This window comes from Dermacentor variabilis, chromosome 4, assembly GCF_050947875.1.
Source record: "Dermacentor variabilis isolate Ectoservices chromosome 4, ASM5094787v1, whole genome shotgun sequence".
NCBI classification, from domain to species: domain Eukaryota; kingdom Metazoa; phylum Arthropoda; class Arachnida; order Ixodida; family Ixodidae; genus Dermacentor; species Dermacentor variabilis.
In genome coordinates this window covers 233,646,583-233,669,865 of record NC_134571.1, presented here as the reverse complement: position 1 = coordinate 233,669,865, position 23,283 = coordinate 233,646,583, and the positions used below count along the sequence as shown (strand labels likewise).

General features: G+C 46.3%; 1 protein-coding gene across 3 annotated transcripts in view; it reads right to left on the bottom strand.

Moving 5' to 3' along the window:
* The window catches only part of LOC142580201 (uncharacterized), a 95,230-nt gene that overhangs the window by 46,961 nt on the left and 24,986 nt on the right, over window positions 1–23,283 (bottom strand). For all 3 annotated transcript variants that reach the window (XM_075691088.1, XM_075691089.1, XM_075691090.1), the window contains exon 3: window positions 5,676–5,941. In XM_075691088.1, the coding sequence (XP_075547203.1) occupies window positions 5,676–5,941 (266 nt within the window). The remainder of the gene's footprint in view (window positions 1–5,675; window positions 5,942–23,283) is intronic.

Genomic DNA, 23,283 nt, shown 5'->3' with positions numbered 1-23,283 from the left:
CGAGGAGTCGACACTCAATGCGCTTATTTGCGCAGTCTGAGGTGCCGATGCGCGAAATGCCTAGACGCGGGCTCGAGGAGTCGACACTCGATGCGCTTATTCGCACGGTTCGAGGTGCCCACGCGCGAAATGCCTAGACGCGGGCTCGAGGAGTCGACACTTGATGCTCTTGTTCGCACAGTCGGAGTCGCCGATGCACAAAATGATTAGGTGAGGGCAAGCCTGTGGCATGTGGCGTGTTTCGCGTCCAAGCCTTGGGGTGGCGCCACCATCGAAACGATGACAGCGCACCACCGGCGGCGGTAATCGAAACGCCAGCTAAGCCTATATTATGTAAACTTTATTTGCAACGCATCAAACCAGCACGCACAGAAAAACTTTTCTATCTGAAATGATAAACTTTTCGAAGCAAATTCAGCTTAAACGCTTAAAATTTTTATAACGTGACTTCTCGAATGGTTAACTGCGAGAGAGAGAGAGAGAGAGAGAGAGAGAGAGAGCAGGTATTCTGGACCAGAAGTCGAACAGTCGCGACAGAATTCGCCCTTGTGAAAGCTACGTGTTTCTGCTCAAACATGAAGCACTGGCTCAAATCAAGTTGCAGTTTATGAATATTGTGAACGAAGTGACATGATATCTTCAGCTACAAAAGTGGAGGAACTTTATCAACATACCAGCGTGCGACGGCTTTATGTGGTCGGATGTATTTCTTCACTCAGCGGCGGACAGCTTGTGTTCACCAGAAATGTGTGGAGAGACTGTACGTAGTATCTTTTTGCACACAAACAACTATGCATGTTACGCACCAGTATATCTTTGAAACACTATTCATGTGCTTTTTATTTCATGTAAACATCGATGATGTTATAATAAAGCTGTTTATTGCGAGCAAGTTAGTGTGATTAGCGTCGTGATTTCTCTCGGCCTATGAAGCAGTGCCAACCTTCAAAGGTAAATAAGAATATATATATATAGTGGGATATACCTGGCCAATGCAAGCGGGCAGCGCAAAAGCAATAGCAGAAGCAGACGACGCTGGTGTTGGTCGTCTGCTGTGCGGTATTCCTCAGGAGCGTCATTGCGCTTTCGATACGCATGTAACTTTCTAAGCAACTACAAATTATTCAGACATCGCCTGTAATTCTTAAATTAAAATTTTAAGGGAATAATATTCAAAACATTATCTATTATTAGTAAGTAAACATTTTTCTGGTATCAGTGCAACTACCGTTAGAATCCAGGGGGCGCCAGCGTCGCCTGCGAAAATCGGCCCCATTGGCCCTATGGGAATGTCACGGACTTGGTGACGGTCCGAGAAGTCCGCGCGCTATGTGCATGATCACCGAGTCTGAGACTCCCTATGCACGAAATGTTTAGCCGCATGTCCGAGGATTGCATGCGCGATGTGCTTTGTCACAAATTCCGAGACACCGAGTGCTGAAAGGCTTAGCCGCATGTCCGAGGATTCCGCGCGTGAATCTTGGTCGCGAAGTCCGCGTCGCCAATGTTTGAATTGCTTAGCCGCGACTCTGAAACGTCTACAAGAGTAGGAATCGGCCACGCTATTGCGATGTGCGCATAGCGCCCGTTTTGACACGTCCAGATTACGGCGAGTGGAGACGTTCAGACTCGCGAGGTGAAACGAACCGAGCAGACGACGCCAGCGCCGGACCAATGGCGAACCGCGCTGGAGTCACGTGGAGGGCGCGGCCAATCGCAGGCTCCAGCACGACCTTCAATCATTTGCTTTTTGCGCGCTTGTTACTGTATGGAGGACATCGCAGAAGCGGCAAATTCAAAGACGGAGAAATGCGCTTTCCAACGAGAACAAGATGGTGGCGTTCGGGCGCGCCGTTCTGGAGATATTGTGGCGTGAAAAACTGTTCTTTCTTGATTTCCGCGAAATTTTTCGCCACCTTGGCTGATAAAACAAATTTTTTAGAGCACTTCTACGTGGTTTATATGGATGATATTCCGGAGTCGGATAGAAAAAGAGTTATAGAAACTGAAAATGTGATTTTCAAAAAATAATTTTTTTGGCCATTTTTCGCGACGTAAAACTCGCGTCCCCCCTCTTAAGGGGAGACGTGGCTTTGAAAATAAACTTCCTTATTTCTTCATGGATTTTGATGAAAATTGGCACAAATGTTTAGAATGTCTCCCTAATGCTTCCATAAACGTTTCAGACCAATACCTTGAGAACATTTTATTCAATTTCATTGAGCAGAATTTTTCTCCCTTTTACTTTCTGGAGAGCCTGGGGAACTTAAAAAACGTGATAGAAGGCTTGTTAAGTATTAAATGCATAGCTAAATGCATGCTAAAGGTCGTGACATTCTTGCATTTTGTTTTCTCGCAACACAAATTTTTAGGAGTGCCATATTTTATGTTAACTTCACATCAAGCACACTTTCAGGGTAGACGAATAGCCATATCGTAAACTTACAAAGGGTAAAGATAAGAAAGCGAGAATGTCACGACCTGCACTGCAGCCCAAGGAATGTGACAAAAAAGAAAAAAAAGCAGAGTATAATTATGTTAAACGGTAACAAAGAAATCGGCTCCAGAAACTGAGCAGAAAGGCAGAAAAAGAGTTTTGAGAAAAGGCTCTCAAAGTTTCACCTTCAGTTCTCTAAAAGGCACCAAATCTGTAGACTTCGGGGTGTTTTGTGGTGTGGGGCTTCTTGTGCATGTGGCCTCTGGTCTGGCGTGCTTCCCCCCCTCCTTTTTTTTTCTTTTTATAGGGCATTCTTTGCTGCTGCTGCTCTACAAAGAGCATGGTGCCTAGGTTTCAAACCAAGTGACGTGCAGAACTCTGTGTGGGCATGAATATAGTTTCAGTGTGCATTCAGGCAGCCTGTACCCGCAGGCTGCCCGATTGATAGCAATTTCCAGTACAATCAGTGAGGCTTTTTTATTTTTTGGTAGAATTGACCATGTTACTTTATGAAGGCTCTGAATGTCAGCAGCCTCCCAAGTCATCTTTACTTGACAATGGCTGTAGAACTTAGGATCAGAGAGCCAGTGATAGATGTGCAGCTGCTAGGTGCTTTCCAGAATTTTACTTTTGTATGATGCCTCGATCACTTCTGCAGCCAGGTGTCTGTGCCAGCCCAAGGGGCCTAGTGAACAGAGCTCATGATGAGGTTCTCTTTATGAAGGGGTGGTATGATAGATATTGTTACTAGCTATCGTGACAATATGATAATAGAGTGAACGCGCAATATGCTTGGTTGCGGGTCCGAGGTGCCGATGTGCGACATGCCTAGCCGCAGATACAAGGAGCCAACGCGCGAAGTACCTAGCCGCGCAGTCTTAGGTGCCGACGCACGAAATGCCTAGTCGCGGGCTCGAGGAGTCGACTTTCGATGCGCTTATTCACGCAGTCCGACGTGTCGACGCGCAAAATTCCTAGCCGCAGGATCAAGGAGTCGACACTCGATGCGCTTATTCATGCAGTTGGAGGCACTGATGCACAAAACACTTAGATGAGGGTCCGAGAAGTCCGCACACGATGTGCATGATCGTCAAGTCGGAGACTCCATATGCGTGAAATGTTTAGCCGCGTGTCCGAGGATTGCGTGTGCCGATGTGCTTCGTCACGAATTCCGAAAGACAGTGCTGAAAGGCTTAGCCGCATGTCCGAGGATTCCGCGCGTGAGTCTTGGTCACGAAATCCGTGTCGCCGATGCTCGGAATGCTTAGCCGCGAGTCAAACGTGCACAAGCATAGGGATCGGTCATGCTACTGTGATGTCCGCGTAGTGCCCATTTTGACACGTCGAGACTACGGCGAGTGCAGATGTCCAGACTCGCGAGGTGCAAAGAGCCGAGCAGACGACGCGAGCGCTGGACCAATGGCGAAGCGCGCTGGAGTCACATGGCGGGTGCGGGCAATCGTAGACTCCGGCACGACCTTCAACCATTTGCTTTTCGTGCGCTTCTTTCTGTATGGAGGAGATCGCTGAAGCGGGTGATTTAAAGACCGAGAAATGCGCTTTCCAACGAGACCAAGATGGCGGTGCTCGGTCGCCCCGTTCCGGAGATATTACGGCTTGAAAAACGCTGTTCTTTCTTGATTTCCGCGAGATTTTTCGCCACCTTGGCTGATAAAACGAATTTTTTAGAGCACTTCTAAGTGGTTTACAGTGATGATATTTGGGAATCATATAGAAAAACGGTTATAGAAACTGAAAATGTGATTTTCAAAAAATCTATTTTTTGGCAATTTTTCGCGATGCGAAAGTCTCGTCCCCCCTTAGCTACTTTTAAAATGAAACTACTGTTTAAGCAGGTACGATTTATTGAGGTTTTACTGTATTCGGTATTCACACACATCTACATGCTGTTCTTTCTGCTATAGGCAACGATGACGAAGGTGGAGTCGGCACTGTAGCCAACAGTAGTGTATCCTTTAAATTTGAAAAAACACGCCACTGAACAGCAAGAACCTTGACAGTGAATGTAAAAGCAGTTAGGCCTAATGACAGCACAGACTTCTAGGGCTGCCAGCAGTTTGGAGTGCGAGAGCGTTGGTTCATGGCTGCGAGATAATAAAAATGACGGTGGTGGCGGCTTCAATTAATGACGTTTCCGACCTATAGTCACGGCAAAAATCTGAAAAATCAGATGGCGAAGGGTTTCAGCGTACGAAATTTCAGACAGGGCATGTGGTGGCGCCGCAATGGCGTCCGAATTATCAGGAACGTCCAAAAAATCGGTCATTGACTGTGCCTGGTGCACTGTAGCACAGCAAAGGGATGAAACATCGTGAACTCACCCACGAGTGTGAAATAGCCACGGAGTTTGGCACATCATGGGTGCCAAAACCAGTAGTGGCATCTATGTGAACATCCAAAATCAAGCTTGAACTGTACCAACATTCGGTGGGCGGAGTGTTGTGTGCACCAACCTGCTAACCATAGCCTTCGCAGGGCAAGGCACCGAAGGAGCGCAAGTGCCGCGAAGGCCACCTTTGATTGCCAATAACTCCACTTCTGCTGAATGTACTTTTCATTGCCAAGTATTTCTGAAATAGCGTGTTTTAATGTCAATTGCATTCTCGACTCGGATAAAAAGTGGTTCAGAACCCCTTTAATGCAAATGGGACTGCCATGCATCTTGCAGTCAGCCCAGTGAAGCTGTCACTACGTCGACACATACGCTGCATGCATCCTTCCAAGGACGGCCTCTCACCACCCATTCCACCACCTAGTGGCAAATTTATGCCGTGGCCATACTGCCAAAGCTGCTAGGCCTAACCGGTGTCACTTTATATGCAACAAAAAGTTGCCGAGTCGAAGTGGCAGCAACGTTGCTCGGAGCTGCCTAAGAAACCAAGTGGCACACATTTCAACATTCGATCACACGTACCAGTAATGTGGTTTTGATTTCCTAGGCTGACAAGTGTGAAAATAAGTGTCCTTTGACCCCTTCTGTACCATGCTATTATCCCGAATTCTGACAAGAAATGTCAAATTAATTTTGAAGACTAGTTGTCAACATGTTTTACTTCTTCAGAAAGAATAAATTCACTTCTTGAGCTGTCCCATGGATTGCCATCTATCAAAAGCATGACTAGGCACCAAGAAAAACCAGTACCAGCGATGAGCTCAGCAGCTCGCCAAAGGCAGGGTTAAATGAACAATGCACACTGCAAGTGCCCTTAATACTGACCAGTGTCCTTTTGGGCCACTTCTTCGTGGGTGGTGTGCAGTCGCTCTCTCTGCAGGCCGACTACCCCGAGCAGCTCTGAGTAGTCGTCGTCAGGCTGCTGCTGCTTGCTGGGAGACTCGCCCAGGCCCTGGAGTGGCGGCTCTTTGCTTCGAGGGGCCAGAAAGTGGTGTGTGCCAGCCGCCAGCCGCGTGACTGCCTCGTCATATGGTGGCGGATGCCGTGGCCTTTCTGACGGGGCCTGCACAGCTGCTGCAACACCCCGTGGCCTAGGGGGGCAATCAAGATTATGCATTCCTTAACAAATGCTGCTTACAGCCATTCTATGTTACAGGTTGCACGACAAATTACAACTCTTTCACCGTTCTATGATTAGTGTGAAGCAGGTTGCACCTTTTTTTTGGGGGGGGGGGGTGGGTGGGTGGTGAGTTCAGCTCTCCCCACAACTGGCCAACAAGAACAATTTTTCTCACACACAAATTGATGTAGTTATTTATTTATTTACACAAATTCTACACCGCCCTATCAGGTACTATTGTAGGGGGGGACACTGAAACAAGTACATCAAGTACACTTACAAATAATCACACTGGTATAAGTAAGCTTCTTGTGCTCGAACCATGTGTTGAAACCGCCCTAATATTTCTGTTACATGTTTCGGTTTCTCTTTCTAGCCAAGCAACCTCGTACTCCCAGAATTCTGCATTCTCTCCCCTCTCTTTTTCATTGTCTGTCCACCAGTGCTGCAGCATTGTACAAGCACCACGTCTTTAGGATGGTCGATATTGACACGTGTACTTCCTTATCTTTTTTGGGTGACCGCCTTTCACCGCCTAGCAAATGTTATCACACAGCGCAGGATGCGCCTGCACTGAAGACGCACCACGAAGTATGACAGCTTCACGTTGTGCATGCTGAGGTCATATGTGTACAATTTCTTTCGCCGCAGCGAGACACCGACGGTCGAGAAGATAACTAACGAGTTCTCAAAGCGTATGGATCTCCCATCACTCAAGCGGTGTACTATGCATCGCCTGCTTGTCGAGATCAAATTCAAACACGAGAAGAGGAGCTGCAATTCGCTGCTTATCGACCAGGACGACATCGCTGAATGGTGTATTAGAGTTGTCGGATGATCCCACCGCTGTAAACCAGATGTAGGAGTCGTCGGACTTAATCGTCGCTGCCACCATTTGAAGGAGTTGAAGGTTGTAGAGAGGAACTCGGTGAACAGGATTTATTTACATTATTTACATCTTAGACAACACATATATCGACAGTCTAGCGTGACTCCCATATGGAGCCCACAAGACTAACATACAGCAAACAGCTTAGGAGCTCACAGCTCACTAGTACATTTCGAGCATGACAACGAGCACGCAACGAGCACACACAAGCAGCCGACAAACGCTGCTTTTAAGCTCTTGGTCCCCCCCTTGATTCCAAGTGGACGGAAACGTTCGTCCAGTCATCGTTCGACGTCACCGTAGACCGGCCCTTTTGGAGGAGGATGAGGGCTGTTGGATGAGGATGATGACTCACATACACGTGCCGCACATACACACTGGTGTAAAGGTCTGGAGCCGACGTCAGAGGGGCTTCGTAGAACTCTGCTCCGTCCCGGGTGGCGCGGCCGGGTATCACATTGTCTGGTGTCTCGAAAAGCTCATGGGGAGGTTCCGCATATTACCTCCCCTCGAGTACTCCCCTGAGCTGACCCCGCGCCACGTGGCTGCCGCTTATCCGCAGTTCTCTGAAGTGCGCCCCATCCGGTTGGATTGGAACAAGTGCAGCGGGCTGAAATAGCTGGCACGTTGCCACCCTGTCTGGCCATTCTTAACAGCTCCTCCAGAAGATCTCGCCTGGCCAGTGCTGGCAACTGCTGGGCAGGAAGAGAATGGCTGGTGAGCAAGACGATGGATTTGCTCTCTGCAACCCCTGCGTACTTGGAATGCCTTCAACCATCTCACAACAATTGGCACAGAAGAGTCGATCCCGGCAACACAATACCGCTCAGCGTTCAAAAGCCCGGAATTAGCTGTTAACCTGCCAGGCTTCCTATCAAAATTTCAATGAAAGCCGCTCAACTGGGAACCCCAAATTTTGCCCCAAAATTTTGTGCCACCAAAGCGAGTGTTCACGTTCCCCCTGAGTTTAACCAGATCTGACTGTCGTGCTGCACAAGAGTAAAGGTTTACGCAGAATCAAACTGAAGGCTCTTAACCCCCAATACCCGAACATAACTTAATCAGCCTGACTTCACGAACAGCCTGTTCTTATCCTATCACAGTGGCATACTTGTCTCATGTACTGTTGCCACTAAACCGTCTGGCCAACTCCACAGGTACATAAATACAATCGCGCTAGCTTTGTGGTCTCTATTCCGAACACGGGCTTGCATCATACACAAAGTTTTCATCACGCTTACTCACATTTGTTCCTTTAGTCCATACAGGTCACGTTCCTTAAACGAACAACCAAACTGGCTTAACTTATGCAACACAGAGGAACCTTTAAACAAATGTGTCTTCTAATAACTAGCTCTCTGCACGCTAACTACAGAAGTCAGAATACGGCTGCCCTCAATACACACGAGCAACCCAGTCATAAATCTGCTTCCTTCCGTCCACCCAGGACACGCGCTAATGGACCTACGAATGCTTCTCAGTGCAAATCATGCACTCACTGAAAACCTACGCGGTTAACATTAGAAAAAAAGAACGCTTATAAAAAAAGAAGAAGGTTAACTAATACACACACGCGTTACCATAGGCCTTTCAACGATAACCTTGACACGCAGGTTACTTACACAGAAAAAAAGAAAGCCTATTTACTCATCAACTAACAACTCGCTAAACTACAGGTTTGCTTAAAACGCGTCTTTCAACTCACGGAGCTTCTCAAAGAAAACATAAACAAAGCTCATACCTTACATACTGAAAGAAACTGTAGTCTTAAATCGCGATATTTTCCAAATGCTCAAAAATAAAACAAAACAGCATTTTTTTTCCTTCTACGAAAGCTCTCTTGGCCTCTCTTTTTCAAACATTTACAACTGACTCATACTATTTGAGCAGTACTCAAGGTGGTCGTGGTTTGAAAGCTATTCTGGCTACCCAGGAACAACAAAAGGGCTGACTCACTATCAGCTCCCCCAAGACGTTACAGTCTCCTGCCAATTTGTGTCCTGGCTCCCCTCTTTCCTCACAAACTCGAGTGACCGCGTCGCGATTTCCCACCTGGTCTCGTCTTGCCACCTTGCGCTCCCTCGCCCTACACGCGGAGCTTCGAAAAGAACGACAGAACGACGAGGAATTTAACTGCCCCGTGCCCTTTGTCCGCGTCCGTGCAGAACATGCTTCTCGGTCTCTATTTGACCGGTGGCTCGAATATCTTGGATGCGTCAACATCGTCAACGACGACCGCACCCTTCTTCCCTTCGCGCCCGTGACCGTTTTTGGCTTCGCTACATTAGCCACCGCATTCCAATCTTTTCGGCCTTCTTTCTGCGGCGCTTTCTCCTCGAACTCTCTTTCATGCCGTCATTTCGCGCCTCTTGCTGGCCATTACACCTCTCGTCGGCCCGGATCGGTCTCTTACCCGCACAGTCTGAGTGATTAATAACTAAATCACCCCTCTCTTGGCTAACTAGACTGGCGGAGAGCCGCACCGATCCCTGAACAATGCAGTTGTCTTCTCTTGAGCTACGCAGCTCACAATCCTGCGAACTACCCTCAACTGCATCGTCCAGCTGGCACTTCACTTCGGCGCGCAGATCTGACTCGACATGGGTGCTCGTGTCTATCGGGTCAGCAGTAGTCTTTACTTCGCTAGCAACCTCGCTAACATTACAAGCGACGCACACGCACGGTAACTGTGCCAATTTGTTCGCAGCTGGCCTAGCTGTCTCTACACTCCTCTGTTGGCACAGCACCTCGTCGCTCTCACTCTGACCTTTAACGGCCTCTGCTGCCACTAAGGCATTGTTAGCTGCTAGCACTTCGAATTCACTTATGAACGTGCTGCTAATCTCGCAGGTGCTGCTACTTCTCTCGGCTTTTGAGCAAAATCTGCGATCTACTTCCTACCACTTTCGCTGCGTCCAGCCTACAGATTTTTCAAGCCGCTGTTGACTTTGCTCGATTAACTGCTCAAAACCTTCAATCTCTATGTTCAGTGCATCAATGCACTGCCTCATATTTTCTGTTAGGTCTCCTTCCTGCGAAATACTTTTCAGTTACTGCCTAGCTTCTTCCTGTTTTTGCCTAAATTCATCCTGTTCTTGCCTAATTGCTTCCTGTTCCCGTTTCTTACTTATAATTCGTTTGCCTATTTGTTCTATGAATTTCGAATCATTGTTACTTTATAGGATTGTTTTATGAATTTCTGCTTCCGTCAAGTCCTCCTCTACGTCTACCTCGATCTCCTCACGCAACCACAACAGGTCAGCTCTCGTCAAACACATTAGGACCAGGGTCGCTACTTTAAGCTTTGGCTCTGCTGTCACACAATACTTGCTGCGATACCCACGCAAATCAAAATACAAGTAAAAGATCCCCAGCGAATCAAATTCAAAAACACAGAGAAGTTGAAGCCTGGTAAATCTTACAGCCAAAACCAAACGCTTACCCACTGAAGCAGCACCATATCACCAGTCCTTCTCCGCCGTACCCAGTCAGTTGCAAGAGGTGGTCAATCTCAAGTGGCCTCCAACTTGATCAGGATACCAGTCGATCACCATGTGCCAACGTCTGTCAGCTTCCGTCGCTGTCTCCCGAGTCGTAGGCTGATTTACGAGCCGTAGGCCGATCTAGGAGCCGTAGGCTGATCTCATCGCTGCCATTCAGTTATTAGAGTTGTCGGACGATCCCACCGCTGTCAACCAGATGTAGGAGTCGTCGGACAATCTCGCCGCTGCCACCATTTGAAGGAGTTAAAGGTTGTAGAGAGGAACTCTGTGAACAGGATTTATTTACATTATTTACATCTTAGACAACACATATATCGACAGTCTAGCGTGACTCCCATATGCAGCCCACAAGACTAACATACAGCAAACAGCTTACGAGCACACAGCTCACTAGTACATTTCGAGCATGACAATGAGCACGCAACGAGCACACACTAGCAGCCGACAAACACTGCTTTTATGCTCTTGGTCCCCCCCTTGATTCCAAGTGGACGGAAACGTTCGTCCAGTCATCGTTCAACGTCACCGTAGACCGGCCCTTTTGGAGGAGGATGAGGGCTGTTGGAGGAGGATGATGACTCACATACACGTGCCGCACTTACACACTGGTGTAAAGGTCCGGAGCCGACATCAGAGGGGCTTCGTAGAACTCTGCTCCGTCCCGGGTGGCGCGGCCGGGTATCACATTGTCTGGTGTCTCGAAAAGCTCATGGGGAGGTTCCGCCAATTACCTCCCCTCGAGAACTTCCCTGAGCTGACCCCGCGCCACGTGGCTGCCGCTTATCCGCAGTTCTCTGAAGTGTGCCCCGTCCGGTTGGATTGGAATACGTGCAGCGGGCTGAAATAGCTGGCACGTTGCCACCCCGTCCGGCCATTCCTAACAGGTGGAATCGCTACCTTCATGACGTGCAGGATGTCTACCAAGTTGACATATACAAATTCCCTGTACTTTCCAGGTTTTCCCTGAGTGCCATTGTAAAATTCCCTGAGTGACACAGAACTTTGTTTTACATCAAGACAGGCTGACAACGCGTTGGCCGATGCTAAAAAACAACTTAATCTAGTTTGAATAGCAAGGAGTATCATTTATTTTATTCAAAAATAAATCACAAGGGAGGGGTAAGTAAAATGCGCAGCGAATAAGATATCTTTGAAAAAATGGTAAAACTCATTGCAAATCGAGCCGAAGATTCTCTAATATAAATAAAAAGGGGATGTATACAGAATCAAATGTTTTCGAATATCAGTTACTTTTATCCACTGATAGCAAGCTCATTGGTATCAGGCCCAAACTTTGTCACAAGTGAAATTCTCTCTCAACATTGTGTTAATCTCAACTGTCCTGACATACTCTCAGCCCAAGCATGACGCTTCAGTGTTGTGTTTCACTGCCTTACTGAGTTTATTTTGGTTTGGATGAAGGCGGCAGGCTTTCTTTCCCGTTCATTCCTCAATGCACAGGTCCTTTCTGTTCTCGTCGTCCTTCCACCGTGCGTTCGCCCCATGAGCCATTTAAAGCATGCTCTTCATCAATTGCACAGTCAGCGTCCGATTTTTCAGACTCCCTACGGGCCGCGAAAACGTCCGTAAAATCGGGCAGTTCGAAAAAAATGGATGCATGTCTTTTACTGCCACTACGGGCTCCATTCGCCACAGACACATCTAAAGAAGCCTGCCACTACACTTATTAGGCATATCTGTGCTCGTACTGTGACATGAGATAGCGGGTAGACGCGTGTATAATTAAGGAATACATACTATGTCCCGTGACAATTGCCCTTCCCACGCTTATGCTTCACCACATAACATTACTGCATTGAGGCGAAGCCGACATTCGAGACCCGGCATTATGCAATGCGCCGTGCTTTCCGAGCTTCGAAGCCAATTGCGAGGACGACAAAGGTGGAATCTGTGCCATTGCTGACAGCGGCGAATTCTTTCAATGAAAAACACGACGCCGAATGACAAGAAGCTTAATAGCGAACGTGGAAACAGCTAGGCCTAGCGTTTACTGTGGTGGTGGCTACGGCTGCCAGCAAATTCGCGTGCGAGCACTGGCTCGAGGCGGCGAGGTAATAAGAATGGCAGCAGTGGTGGCTTTGATTAATGCTGTTTCAGACCAGCGGTGACGGCAAAAAGTCTGGAAAATCGCATGGCGAAGGGTTCTTGTGTCCGAAACTTCAGACATTCTTATACACTGACTCTCTGAGGTACGTGGTGGTGCCGCTATGGTGCTGTGAAACCATCTGATTATCGGGCGTCCGGAAAGTCGGCCAATGACTGTGCACTAGCAACTCCGACGATGACACGGTGTCCAAAGGCAATTCGTTACGATCCCTCTCTGTTACGCGAGCCAGCATTACCGCGACTTTCATTCCCTTACAGCTAATTACAGCTAATTTTCCCTGATAGAGGCACGAATTCCCTGAGTTTTCCCTAAGAATTCCCAGTTTTCCTGGTTTGTAGACACCCTGGACATGGAGCGCCACCGGGCGGAAGGCCTAAAGATCTCTTTCCTGGACGAGACATGGGTGACGGCGGGACACACTCGGTCGATCGTGTTGGACAGACTGTGGTGCAGAAGGACACCTGTACGCTAGAGCAAATGGCCTGCCGACTGGTCTGAAACAACCTTCTGGAAAAGGCCAGCGCCTGATTGTGACGCACCTCGGCAGCGAGGATGGCTTCGTCGATGGCTGCTTGGATGTATTCCGAGGCCAAAAAACAGGAGACTACCACGAAGAAATGGACAGAAATCGCTTCGAAGGATAGTTTAATGATGTTCTGCAGAAGTTTCCAGCTAGTAGCATCATTGTTTTGGACAATACACCTTACCATACCTGGCAAGAATAGAAATTACCGACAGCTTGGAAGAATGAAGAAATACAGGAATGGCTCAAAAGCGAAAACGTCACATACAGCAAAAGGATGATGAAAAAGCAGCTGCTTGAGTCAGTAGCATCTGTAATGTCACGCTTTCTGAGCTACAGCATAGACAATGCAGCTGAAAGGGCCTGTTTCATTGTACTCGGGCTCCCACCGTAACACTGCGAATTTAATCCTATCGAGCTCATGAGTGCAAAGGTGAAAAATAGCATCGCTGCGGACAACAAAGACTTAAAGCTGTACACTGTCGAAGACGTCTTGAGGGAAAAAGTTAAACACGTAACGACGGAAGACTGGAGGAAGAACATTCACTACATGATGGACTTGGAGGCCAAGTTCAGGCTTGACATGTCTGGGAATGATCACATCCAACCCATTAACATCCAACTGGGTAAAGGTGACACTGAAGAGACTCGGGAGTGACTGCGAGCTGTCCGGCATTGAGCCACTCAACGAAGCATGACAGCTTCTTATTAATGAAAGAACAGCGCTTATTAGGGCTGCCAAAATGTTCCCGGTGGGTTCGCAGCAGAGAAGCATTCTGGTCAGGACCTCTCAAATAAATAAGCAGTTCATTTGGTGACATATTCCTTCTAATGGAAGCTCAAACTATGTGGGGACAAAAATGCTCATTCGGGCAGCCACTGTCCAGCTTGACACAAAAATGCAGTAGTCAACGAAAAATTGAAAGCCGCTCTTAGCAGCCTGCATGCCAAAGTACATTCATGTGGTTGCACTGTTTATTTTTGTTATCTGGCTCAGGCAAATAATGCGAATAAGAGAACAATAATAAAATATCATTAGCTTAGTGAGGCCCAAAGTGCTCATTAGGACAGCCATTCTCGAGTTGACGGGCCCCATTGTGCCCGTCAGCAGCTGAAGCAGTAGCCGAGGCGAAATTGACCGCCAATGTTGGTGGCCTGCCTGTGGAAAGAAAGAGCCATCGTCAAGCTTTACATCCCCCTAGAGGAATACATGCAGCCAAGCACTAACAAAAGCACACCAATCGGCTCCATTTACTCTACCGCACAGTCACTGTTAATTTCATCAAGCCACTTGAACAAATACAGCTGAACCCACTTATAATGATACCGATTTTAACAATATATCGGTTAGAGGGCACGGCACCTATTTGGAGGACAGTATGAATGAACGGCTACTGTTACTTTTCCAGATAATGCCCTGGTTTTGGATTGCGGCAGCAACGGCAAGGAGCAATAGTGAAACGCATGGCAAAATCTTGCTTCATCGTACCGGCGACGAGACGATGGCTGCATTATTGGCTGACTGAAGGCCGCTGACGTCATCGGCAGGAAGAATACAAGAGGAGTGGCCCACCACCGACCACATCAGAGGGCACGGCACCTGTCTGGCGGAGAGCATGAATGAACGGCTACTGTTACTTTTCCAGGTTAGTTCTAGGAATCATACTGCTTCATACCATAGCGACGATAGATTTTTGTTGGTTCTGCCGTGCCCTCGGCGGTGTTGTGCTGTACTGATTGATGTTTCGTCTATTTTGCTATTATTGTTGACATCGGGAGATGTAGAGGAGAATCCTGGCCCTCTAATAGAGCAAATGTTAGACAATTTTGGACAACCAGGCTAAATCGGACAGCAGGTTAAATGCTATTACAGAGTAAACCTCAGCCTTAAACCTTAAAACAGACCAACTAACCGATATTCTTGAGGTAGTCCAGGAAAAGAAAGATTGCTTCTCTTGAAAAGACTGTAAAGTACCAGGCTGAACGATTAACAGAGTTAGAAAATAGAAGCAGACGCAACAACCTTCTAGTTTTAGGTGTTGAGGAGCGGAGCAAAGAATCTGAGGCTGACTTGAAGAAAGCTGTTGTGAATGGCATATTTGGAAAGCAGTTGGGCGTTCAAGCAAAGTCAATAGAAAGAATTCACCGCATCAGAAAGAAACACCCAACAAAATGCCGACACATAATAATGAAATTTTTTGACGGCAGGGAAAAGGGTAGTGTGCTGCAGAATTGCAAAAAACTGAAAGGAAGCTCTGTAAGCATCAGCAATGATTATGCACATGAAGCTGTAGTAGTTCACCAAAAATTGTGGGAAAGTGCTGCTGCAGACAGGGTGAATGGCAAAAAGGCAACCCTCCTCGGAGACAAGATTAAGATAGACGAGCAAGTATACATATGGGACACAGCTCGAAATGAGCGGTGCCCATATCAGAATCGCCGAGATAAAAGGCCATCAAAGCACACGTTCTGAAACCGGCACAGTGCAGAACACGCATTCGTCTCAGAATAAGCCACCTGAAGTAAGCTACGCTTGATTCTCTTGAACGCTCGTAGCATTATTAATAAAATTACTGATCTCGAATATATATTACTGTCGGCGAACCCTGATGTAGTGTTAATAACCGAAATCTGGTTAAGCACCTGGTTAAGCACCTGGATACCATGTGATTGTATTGCACCGCCAGGGTATAACATGTTTAGATGGGACAGAGATGCAAGAGATGGGGGTATCGCCATTATTGTTAAGGATTGTTGTCGGGCCATAATGGTAGAAAGCAATACGTCAGAGTCAGTGTGGTGTAAGCTAATTTTTGGGAACATTACGTACCTTGTTGGAGTAGTTTACAGGCCACCAGCCACTCCGCCTGAATTTTTAGAAGACCAACGAATTTCTCTGCACTCATGCAAACAGAAGCACTTGACTAATATTGGCCGGCGACTTTAACTTAGGACACATTGATTGGGAGGCTCTGTCAAGTAACCACACCGAGAGTTACTTTATGAGTGCAAATAAATTATTGTAAATTGCGTAAATTAAGGCAAATTGTAAACGAATACATAAGGGTGACACGCACATCCCGATCAATATTGGATTTCGTGTTTTTGTCCAGTAATGTCTGAGCTTATGGCTTATCAATTCTGGATGGTATATCTGACCATAAGATGGCTTCAGTAGGCATACTGCTCTCGTCGTGCAATCATTCTGCCGACTTAGGGCATAAAGAAAGAGTGTCGGTTAAGATTAAGAACAAGCAGATGATAATTCGGTTTTGGACTATCGAGAACAATCATTTGATGAATTTGAAATTGCCTCCCAGTCGTAGTCAGTCGAGGAATTGCGGCAGCGATTGAAATGCATTATTACAACTTGCGTCGCCAGATTTGTACCAAGTCGTTACAAAAAAAGAACAGAAAAATCCATGGATAACTCGCGGCATTTTTCACATGAAACATAAAATAAAAAGGCTACGCAAACAGCCAAAGTTAAACTATCACAGGTGCGGATCAGCCTTAAAACAGCATTATCAAAATCAAAAAGAAAGTTCTTCAATGAGACTCTCGGCAACTTCCTTAAAAGTGCGGCACAAAATTTTTGGCGTTTTTTGGGAGCACAGAAAGCAAAAATAGAGCAGATAACAATAGAAGGCGACCTTGTGACAGACACGCAACAGATAGATTCAATGAGTTCTTTCAGTCGGTGTTTCACAGAGATAGAGGTAATCACATCATAGATGACGTAAACTATTCCTGCGCTTTCCCTTTGGAGCCTATTTCGTTTCACCAGGAGGGCGTGTTTCATCAACTGCTAAACTTAGATTCAAAGAAGGCCAGTGGTCCCGACGGGATACCGACGGTATTTCTGAAGCAATATGCCGAGTGGATGTCCTTTTATTTAGAAATTGTTTTTGAACACTCTTTATGTACTCATTCCCTTCCACAAAAATGGCGCTGCGCTGCTGTTATTCTGGTGTTCAAAAGTGGAAATTGCCTGCTTCCAAACAGCCCTGTATCCCTGACATCTGTATGTTGCAAACTCATGGAGCACGTAATAGTAAAACACATTATTCATTCTCTGGAAATAAGTAAGTTACTTTATGCGAATAAGCATGGTTTTAGACAGGGCCTGTCAACGGTTATCCAACTAATCGAAACGGTTCACGATTTTTCAGTGGCTTTAGTAGAACGCCAACAGACTGATGTGATTTGCGTCGATTTTAGGAAAGCGTTTTGATAAAGTGTCGTATAATAAGCTGCTTTTTAAACTCCACCAAGTAGGTACCAATAATGATATTTTAAAATGGATTGAAGCATATTTAACAGGTCGGAGGCAAGTTGTACACGTTAGTAATTGTGTATCAGGTTTTTCGGAGGTATTTTCTGGGGTACCACAGGGGCCGGTGCTAGGCCAATTATTGTTTTTGCTTTATATTAATACTGTAGTTACAGTTGTTCAGCCGCCAGCGGTGTTGAAACTTTTTGCAGATGACTGCTTACTTTATGCACCAGTTACCTGTAAAAACCATCAGGTAAAACTTAACCAGTGTCTTGACGGTCTTCATACTTGGTACAAGAAATGGGACATGGAAATTAATTATGCCAAAACTACCTTCGCGCACATTACCCATAAATAAAAAATAGTTTCCTTCCAGTATTACATTAGAAATGTTATTTTGACAAATGTGTAGTTTCAGATATCTTGGTGTTTTGATTGCTGATGACCTAAACTGGCGCAGCCAGATTGAAAATGTGTGCTCTGCATCGTACAAAAAGCTGTGTTTTCTTCGAGTAAAGCTACGAAACGCAACCAAAGACGTCACGCTAATGGCATACAAAACTTTTATTTGACCTGTTCTAGAATATGCTGCCGTAGTTTGGAGTCCCCATCAGAAAGGTCTAAACTCTAAACTGGAAAGAATTCAAAGACTTGCTGTCCGATTTTATGTTCTAGGTACAAAAAAACAGACACTGTTACCGAAATGCTAAGTTCATGTAATTTGGAATTATTAGAAATTTAGGAGACACAGGAACAGGATAAAATTATTATTTCAAATTCTCCAGGGTCATGTAAAGATGGATAAAAACAGGTACATACGCACACCTGGTAGACTTAGCAAGAGAAAATCATGGTGCAACCATCCGTCCTTATGCCACCTGCACAAACGTCTCATTATTAGTTTTTTCCTGATGTCATCGAAAAATGGAATGGACTACTTGCACATATTGCTGAATGCACTGATGTAAAAGCGTTTGAAACTCTTCTTGGTAGTTCTGTTCCTTGAAATTATTTCAATGTTTTCTTGATCTTCTGCATTCCTGTCAATCATACTATGCCACTTGTTCGATGACCTTGATATTTTTCGATGACGTTTTGTTGAAGTTTTATGATACGTCAAAGTTCCTTCCATACGAGTTTTGTATTTATGATCTATTCCTTCTCTGGTAATGACCCTCACATGAGGGTTCACAGAATGTTTAAATAAATAAAATAACGGTGAAAAACTACTGAAATGTCAACTTTTGTTTTCCATGGTGAAATAACCCACTTCCTACAATGCCCCAATGCATGCAGCACTATCGGTTATAACGATGAAATCTGGCTGCTGGGTGTCCAAGTCGAAAGGTAGTGAAATGCGAAGTCCTTGAAAAGAAAAAAAGAAAACAGGAAATTCGAGCCGCTGCTTCAGCAGTCACCACGCGCTCGTTTTCCAGCTATCTGCGCGCGCCTCCCGTCGCCCTTCCGCCGCTCCAAATACGAATAGCACTAAGCCCCCCCCCCCCCCCCTGTGAAACATGAATGGACCTCGCCAACTGCCCTGCTTGCAGATTACCGTATAATGCGGAATATAGGTCGAGGCGGAATATAGGTTGAACCCCTTATTTTGAAGCAAAGAAGTCAACATAAAAATTATAAGGCACAAAAATTTGTTTTATTTAGTGGTGCCGCCAGACTCGTCACCTGCTCATTCGTCTGAGCTGTCTGAAGTCTCGTTCGAAGACGACTGCTTTTCACTGGCTGCGTCCCACAACATGTCATCCTCGGTGCCGTCCAAGGAGTTGCTAATGCAACACTTCTTGAATGCCCGCACCACCATATCGTCGGGCAGCGAGCGCCAAGCCTGCGACACCCATGTGGCCACAGTGGCGAGAGGCGGCCTGCGCAGCCGACCGGTTGGAGTCGTCAGGTTGTCGCCGGCCATCCACTGATTATATTGTTTGCGGACATGGTCTTTAAAAGGGCTTGTTGAGCATGACGTCCAGTGGCTGAAGTGTTGAGGTCACGCCTCCCGGAATGACGGCGAGTTCCGTCCTGCCGTCGCGGAGTGCCTGCTTCACACCTGCGGTCAAGCGCCCGCGAAAGGCATCCAAGACGAGCATGCTCGGACACCGCAGGAGTGCGCCGGGTCGCCGATTGAGCATGAGGGTCTCGTCCATATAGCCTTTTTCATTCACGTGAACGACAACATCCTGCGGGAAAGCCTCTTTCGGCGTCGGACACCAAGGGGGCAATAACGATGCGGATGCCGAAAGGTCTGCGCTCCTATATGTGGCCAGACGACTATTCATGTTGTGCCAAGGGCCGGTATATAAGTCGAGGAGTGACCTTTTAGTAATATTTTTTGGAAAAAACCTCGACCTATATTCCGCACTATACGGCACTCGCATATTGCTCGTTGGCTCTTCATTCAGAGTTCTGCAAACAGCTCAATCACTCGCGTTCGTCTTGGTTGGTCGCGTCGAAATCGTTCCTGGCCATGCAGTTTCTCAGCCTCGTTTGACCAACAGTTGGTTTGACTCTCCTCCAAAACGGAAGATGGCTGATGCGCCCATTGATCATCGGCAATGCACGACATTGTCGATGAAAAGAAAGCGCACGGCTATAGATTTGGAAACTAAGTGCTTCTAACCAATGAGGCGATCAGCAGCCGGATAGAGGAAAGTGGTGGGGAGGGGCAGTGGCCTCCCCACCATTATAGTTTTTTCACATCAGCTCTGCCATCTCCCTATTTTGATTTTTTTCATGCAACCCAGTTATAACAATCATCGGTTTAAGAATGAAATTTTTGTGGCACTTGAATATTGTAATAAGTGGCTTCGACTGTAAGAGCAATACAGTGACATGCCCCTGTTAGACGGCCTGCTTCCAGGTATTTGTGCTGCCCCTAATGTTTTTTTTTCCAGCCTGTTGAGATTAATTATGCCAGTGTCAGAAGGCCCAAAATACTCTATTGGGCAGCCACCATTGAGCATGGTGGGCCTTGTGAGGAAACAACAGTAGCCAGGGCATGCTTGAAAGGCACCTTTAGCAGTCTGCATTTCAAAGCGTAGTCATGCATAGCCATTGTAGGTGAAACAGCCGAGATGCGAAATTGACAGCCACTGTTGGCAGTTTGCATGCTAAAGCACAATTATGTGGTTTCATTATTTTGGTTATCTCGCTCAGGCAAGTAATGCGTATAAGAGAACAATTACCAAACATCATTAGCTTAGTGAGGCCTAGAAACATTTCGGCAACCACCGTCGAGATTGATGGGCCCCTTGGTGAAATAAGTAGCAGTCAGGGGCACACGTGAAGGGCACCTTCAGCAGTCCGCATTTCAAAGCGCACTCATGCGTAGCCATTGTAGGTGAAAAAGCAGTAGTCTACGCAAAATTGAGAGTTACTGTTAGTAGCTTGCATGCCAAAGCACATTCGTGTGGTCACATTCTTTATTTTGGTTATCTGGCTCGGGCAAGTAATGCGAATAAGAGAACGATAATCAAACATCATTAGCTTAGTGATGCCCAAAATACTCATTTGGGTAGCTATCAATAGCAGTAGTCGAGGGTATGCTTGAAAGGCACCACTAGTGGCCTGGGGTGCGATCGGAGATGGTTGTTCGGCGCGTTCGTTCGGCTACCGGCGTGCGCGATTGGCCTACTTCGCGCCGACGTCGCCAGCCGCAGGGCGTGGTCACGTTTTTGGTGGCATCAAAATGACGACACGCTAATGTCAATCATCCGCCCACCGAGCATTTCATCTGCTAGGCGCCAAACCCGACGGGAGCTGGGAAGTTTGGAGCAATCATACAGCTTCGCATGGCGCGTCTGGTGGATTGGATTGGATCCAACAGGCGGCTGCGGCATGGCACGTTTGAATCCAATCCATAGTTTAATTCGAGAAAATGGCGCTTCCATTGGGAACTTAGGCTGTTGCGCTGGCGTTTCTAGAGGAAGGAGGAGAGCGGGTGGCGGCATGAAATGCGTTTGAAGAAATGGCAGAAAGTTAATTCCAGCGCCGTTTTTGTTTCTCGAAACAAATAATTTGTTGGTTGTACAGAGAAATCGACCCCATCATCGGCGCCAGCGAGCCATTGGAATGTCGCTGCCTCTTGAAAAGTGCGCCACTCTTCCTGTCTTTTTTTTTTTTCCTTTTTTCTTCTCGCTGTGCGCGACACCACCTAGGGACGACGCAAAGAAACTAATAGTTATAAATTGCAGTAGTCACACGTACTACTATTTGAAAACGTGTTTGGGCTTGAGAAGAAAAAATACATTCTTTTAGATAAAGATTTCATTCATTTGGAAGACAAAAAACATTTTGTTTTCTGTCTGCAAGCAGACGACAAACAACGGAAGTAAACTTCCGGGGAGGTCACTGCTTCCTGATTGGCTGTCTCTCCGCCCCGCTGTCACAAATTTTGCATACTGCAACTTTGCGACGTTGCAGCACCTGAACAGAACGTGCATCGAACAAAATATTTCCAATCACGCCCCTGCACTTCAAAGCGCAGCATGTCGTAGCCATTGTTTTATTTGTTTATCTGACCGGGCCAGTAAAATGGATGTAAGCACAATTATTTACTATGAACAGCTCTGCTAGCATTGTACTAAAAATGCTGAGTAATGTTGAATGTGTTTTATTGCGCGAATTTTTTAATTCACAAGCCGTCACCATAGCGACAGCCAGATTCAGACAATGACATTGGTGAAGTAACAAATGGTGAAAGTTGCAAAAGCTCTCAGTGCACTGTTTTGTTGGGCTCCATTCACTGAAAAATGTCTTTGTAACGATGAAAGCATTAGACAGGAAATAACACCCCACTGCACAATGTTATTCGTGTTCAAAATTTGTACCAGCATACGTGATGGGCAGCGAAACTGTCTGCTTGTAAGACTGGAAGCCTGAAAAATGCAACAACATAGCAAGGTGTTTCACAATATGGTGCCCTTTCACGTGCACTTCTGGCGAGCTGCCACATGCACTGATGCATAAACATGGACAGAAGTAAGAGGCAAAGTTACTCTGCAACCCACATGACGCTTTTAAGAAAATGTATTTGTAAACCTTTTCGTTTTCATAGGTGATTAAAATTTGTTTTGTGCAAGTTGGCAAATCACAGAGTTGGGCAGATTGAGAAAACGAGGTAGACCAGTGAGAAAGGCTTTAATGAGATGGAAGAGGCCAGCCCTAGAGTTTACAAGAGTTGGTGCTTTGAATGAGATGGGTTAATGAAGATGTGTAAAAAGACTTTGCTGAAAGAAAACTAGCAAAAACAAATGCTAATATAAAACAAAAGGACATAAATAAGAGTAAGCGCAAACATGCATCGAAGCAGGCACATATTCACACACAATTGCAAAAGCTAAGAAAATCTCAAATGTAAAGAAACATGGGAAATAAAAAAATTAGACAAACGCAAGAAAACATACGTCACATTTACAAACAGACGCGGGTAGGTGTATTAGGAGCAGATTCACAAGCTGCTGTGCCTACCTTCTCGTATGTTTGTTTATTTTTTCTTACCGTTCTCTTAACAATGTCTTAGGAATTTTTAATTGCAACATATCACGAGAATCAAGAAGCAGTGCAGAGCTGTGTTGTGGTTAAAGCCTATCGAGCGCTGGCAACACATCCTATGCAAGATTGTGTCACAGCACGCATTCCACAGCATGCGCGTGCAGTGAGCACTGGTGGACAGTAATCAATCGACGGTGCCACACAGCACTCGAACACCGCCACTAGACACTCGGCAATCTCACTGCTGACAACGATCGTTCACACTAGGTTGACGGCAACCAACCTTTGCCTTGGAGGCTTCTTTTGCAAATACTATTTTCTGTTCAGACATTCGTAGGTTTGTTTCATGTGCGCAAGCTTTTCTCGTTTCTCCTGAGAATGGTTTTGCTCCATCACTTCACCCCGTCCGACGAGGAATGCAGCGACACCGTACGCGAACACACTCGCCGCTAACAGTAGACACCAGACTTTGACAAACTTTCCTCGTCG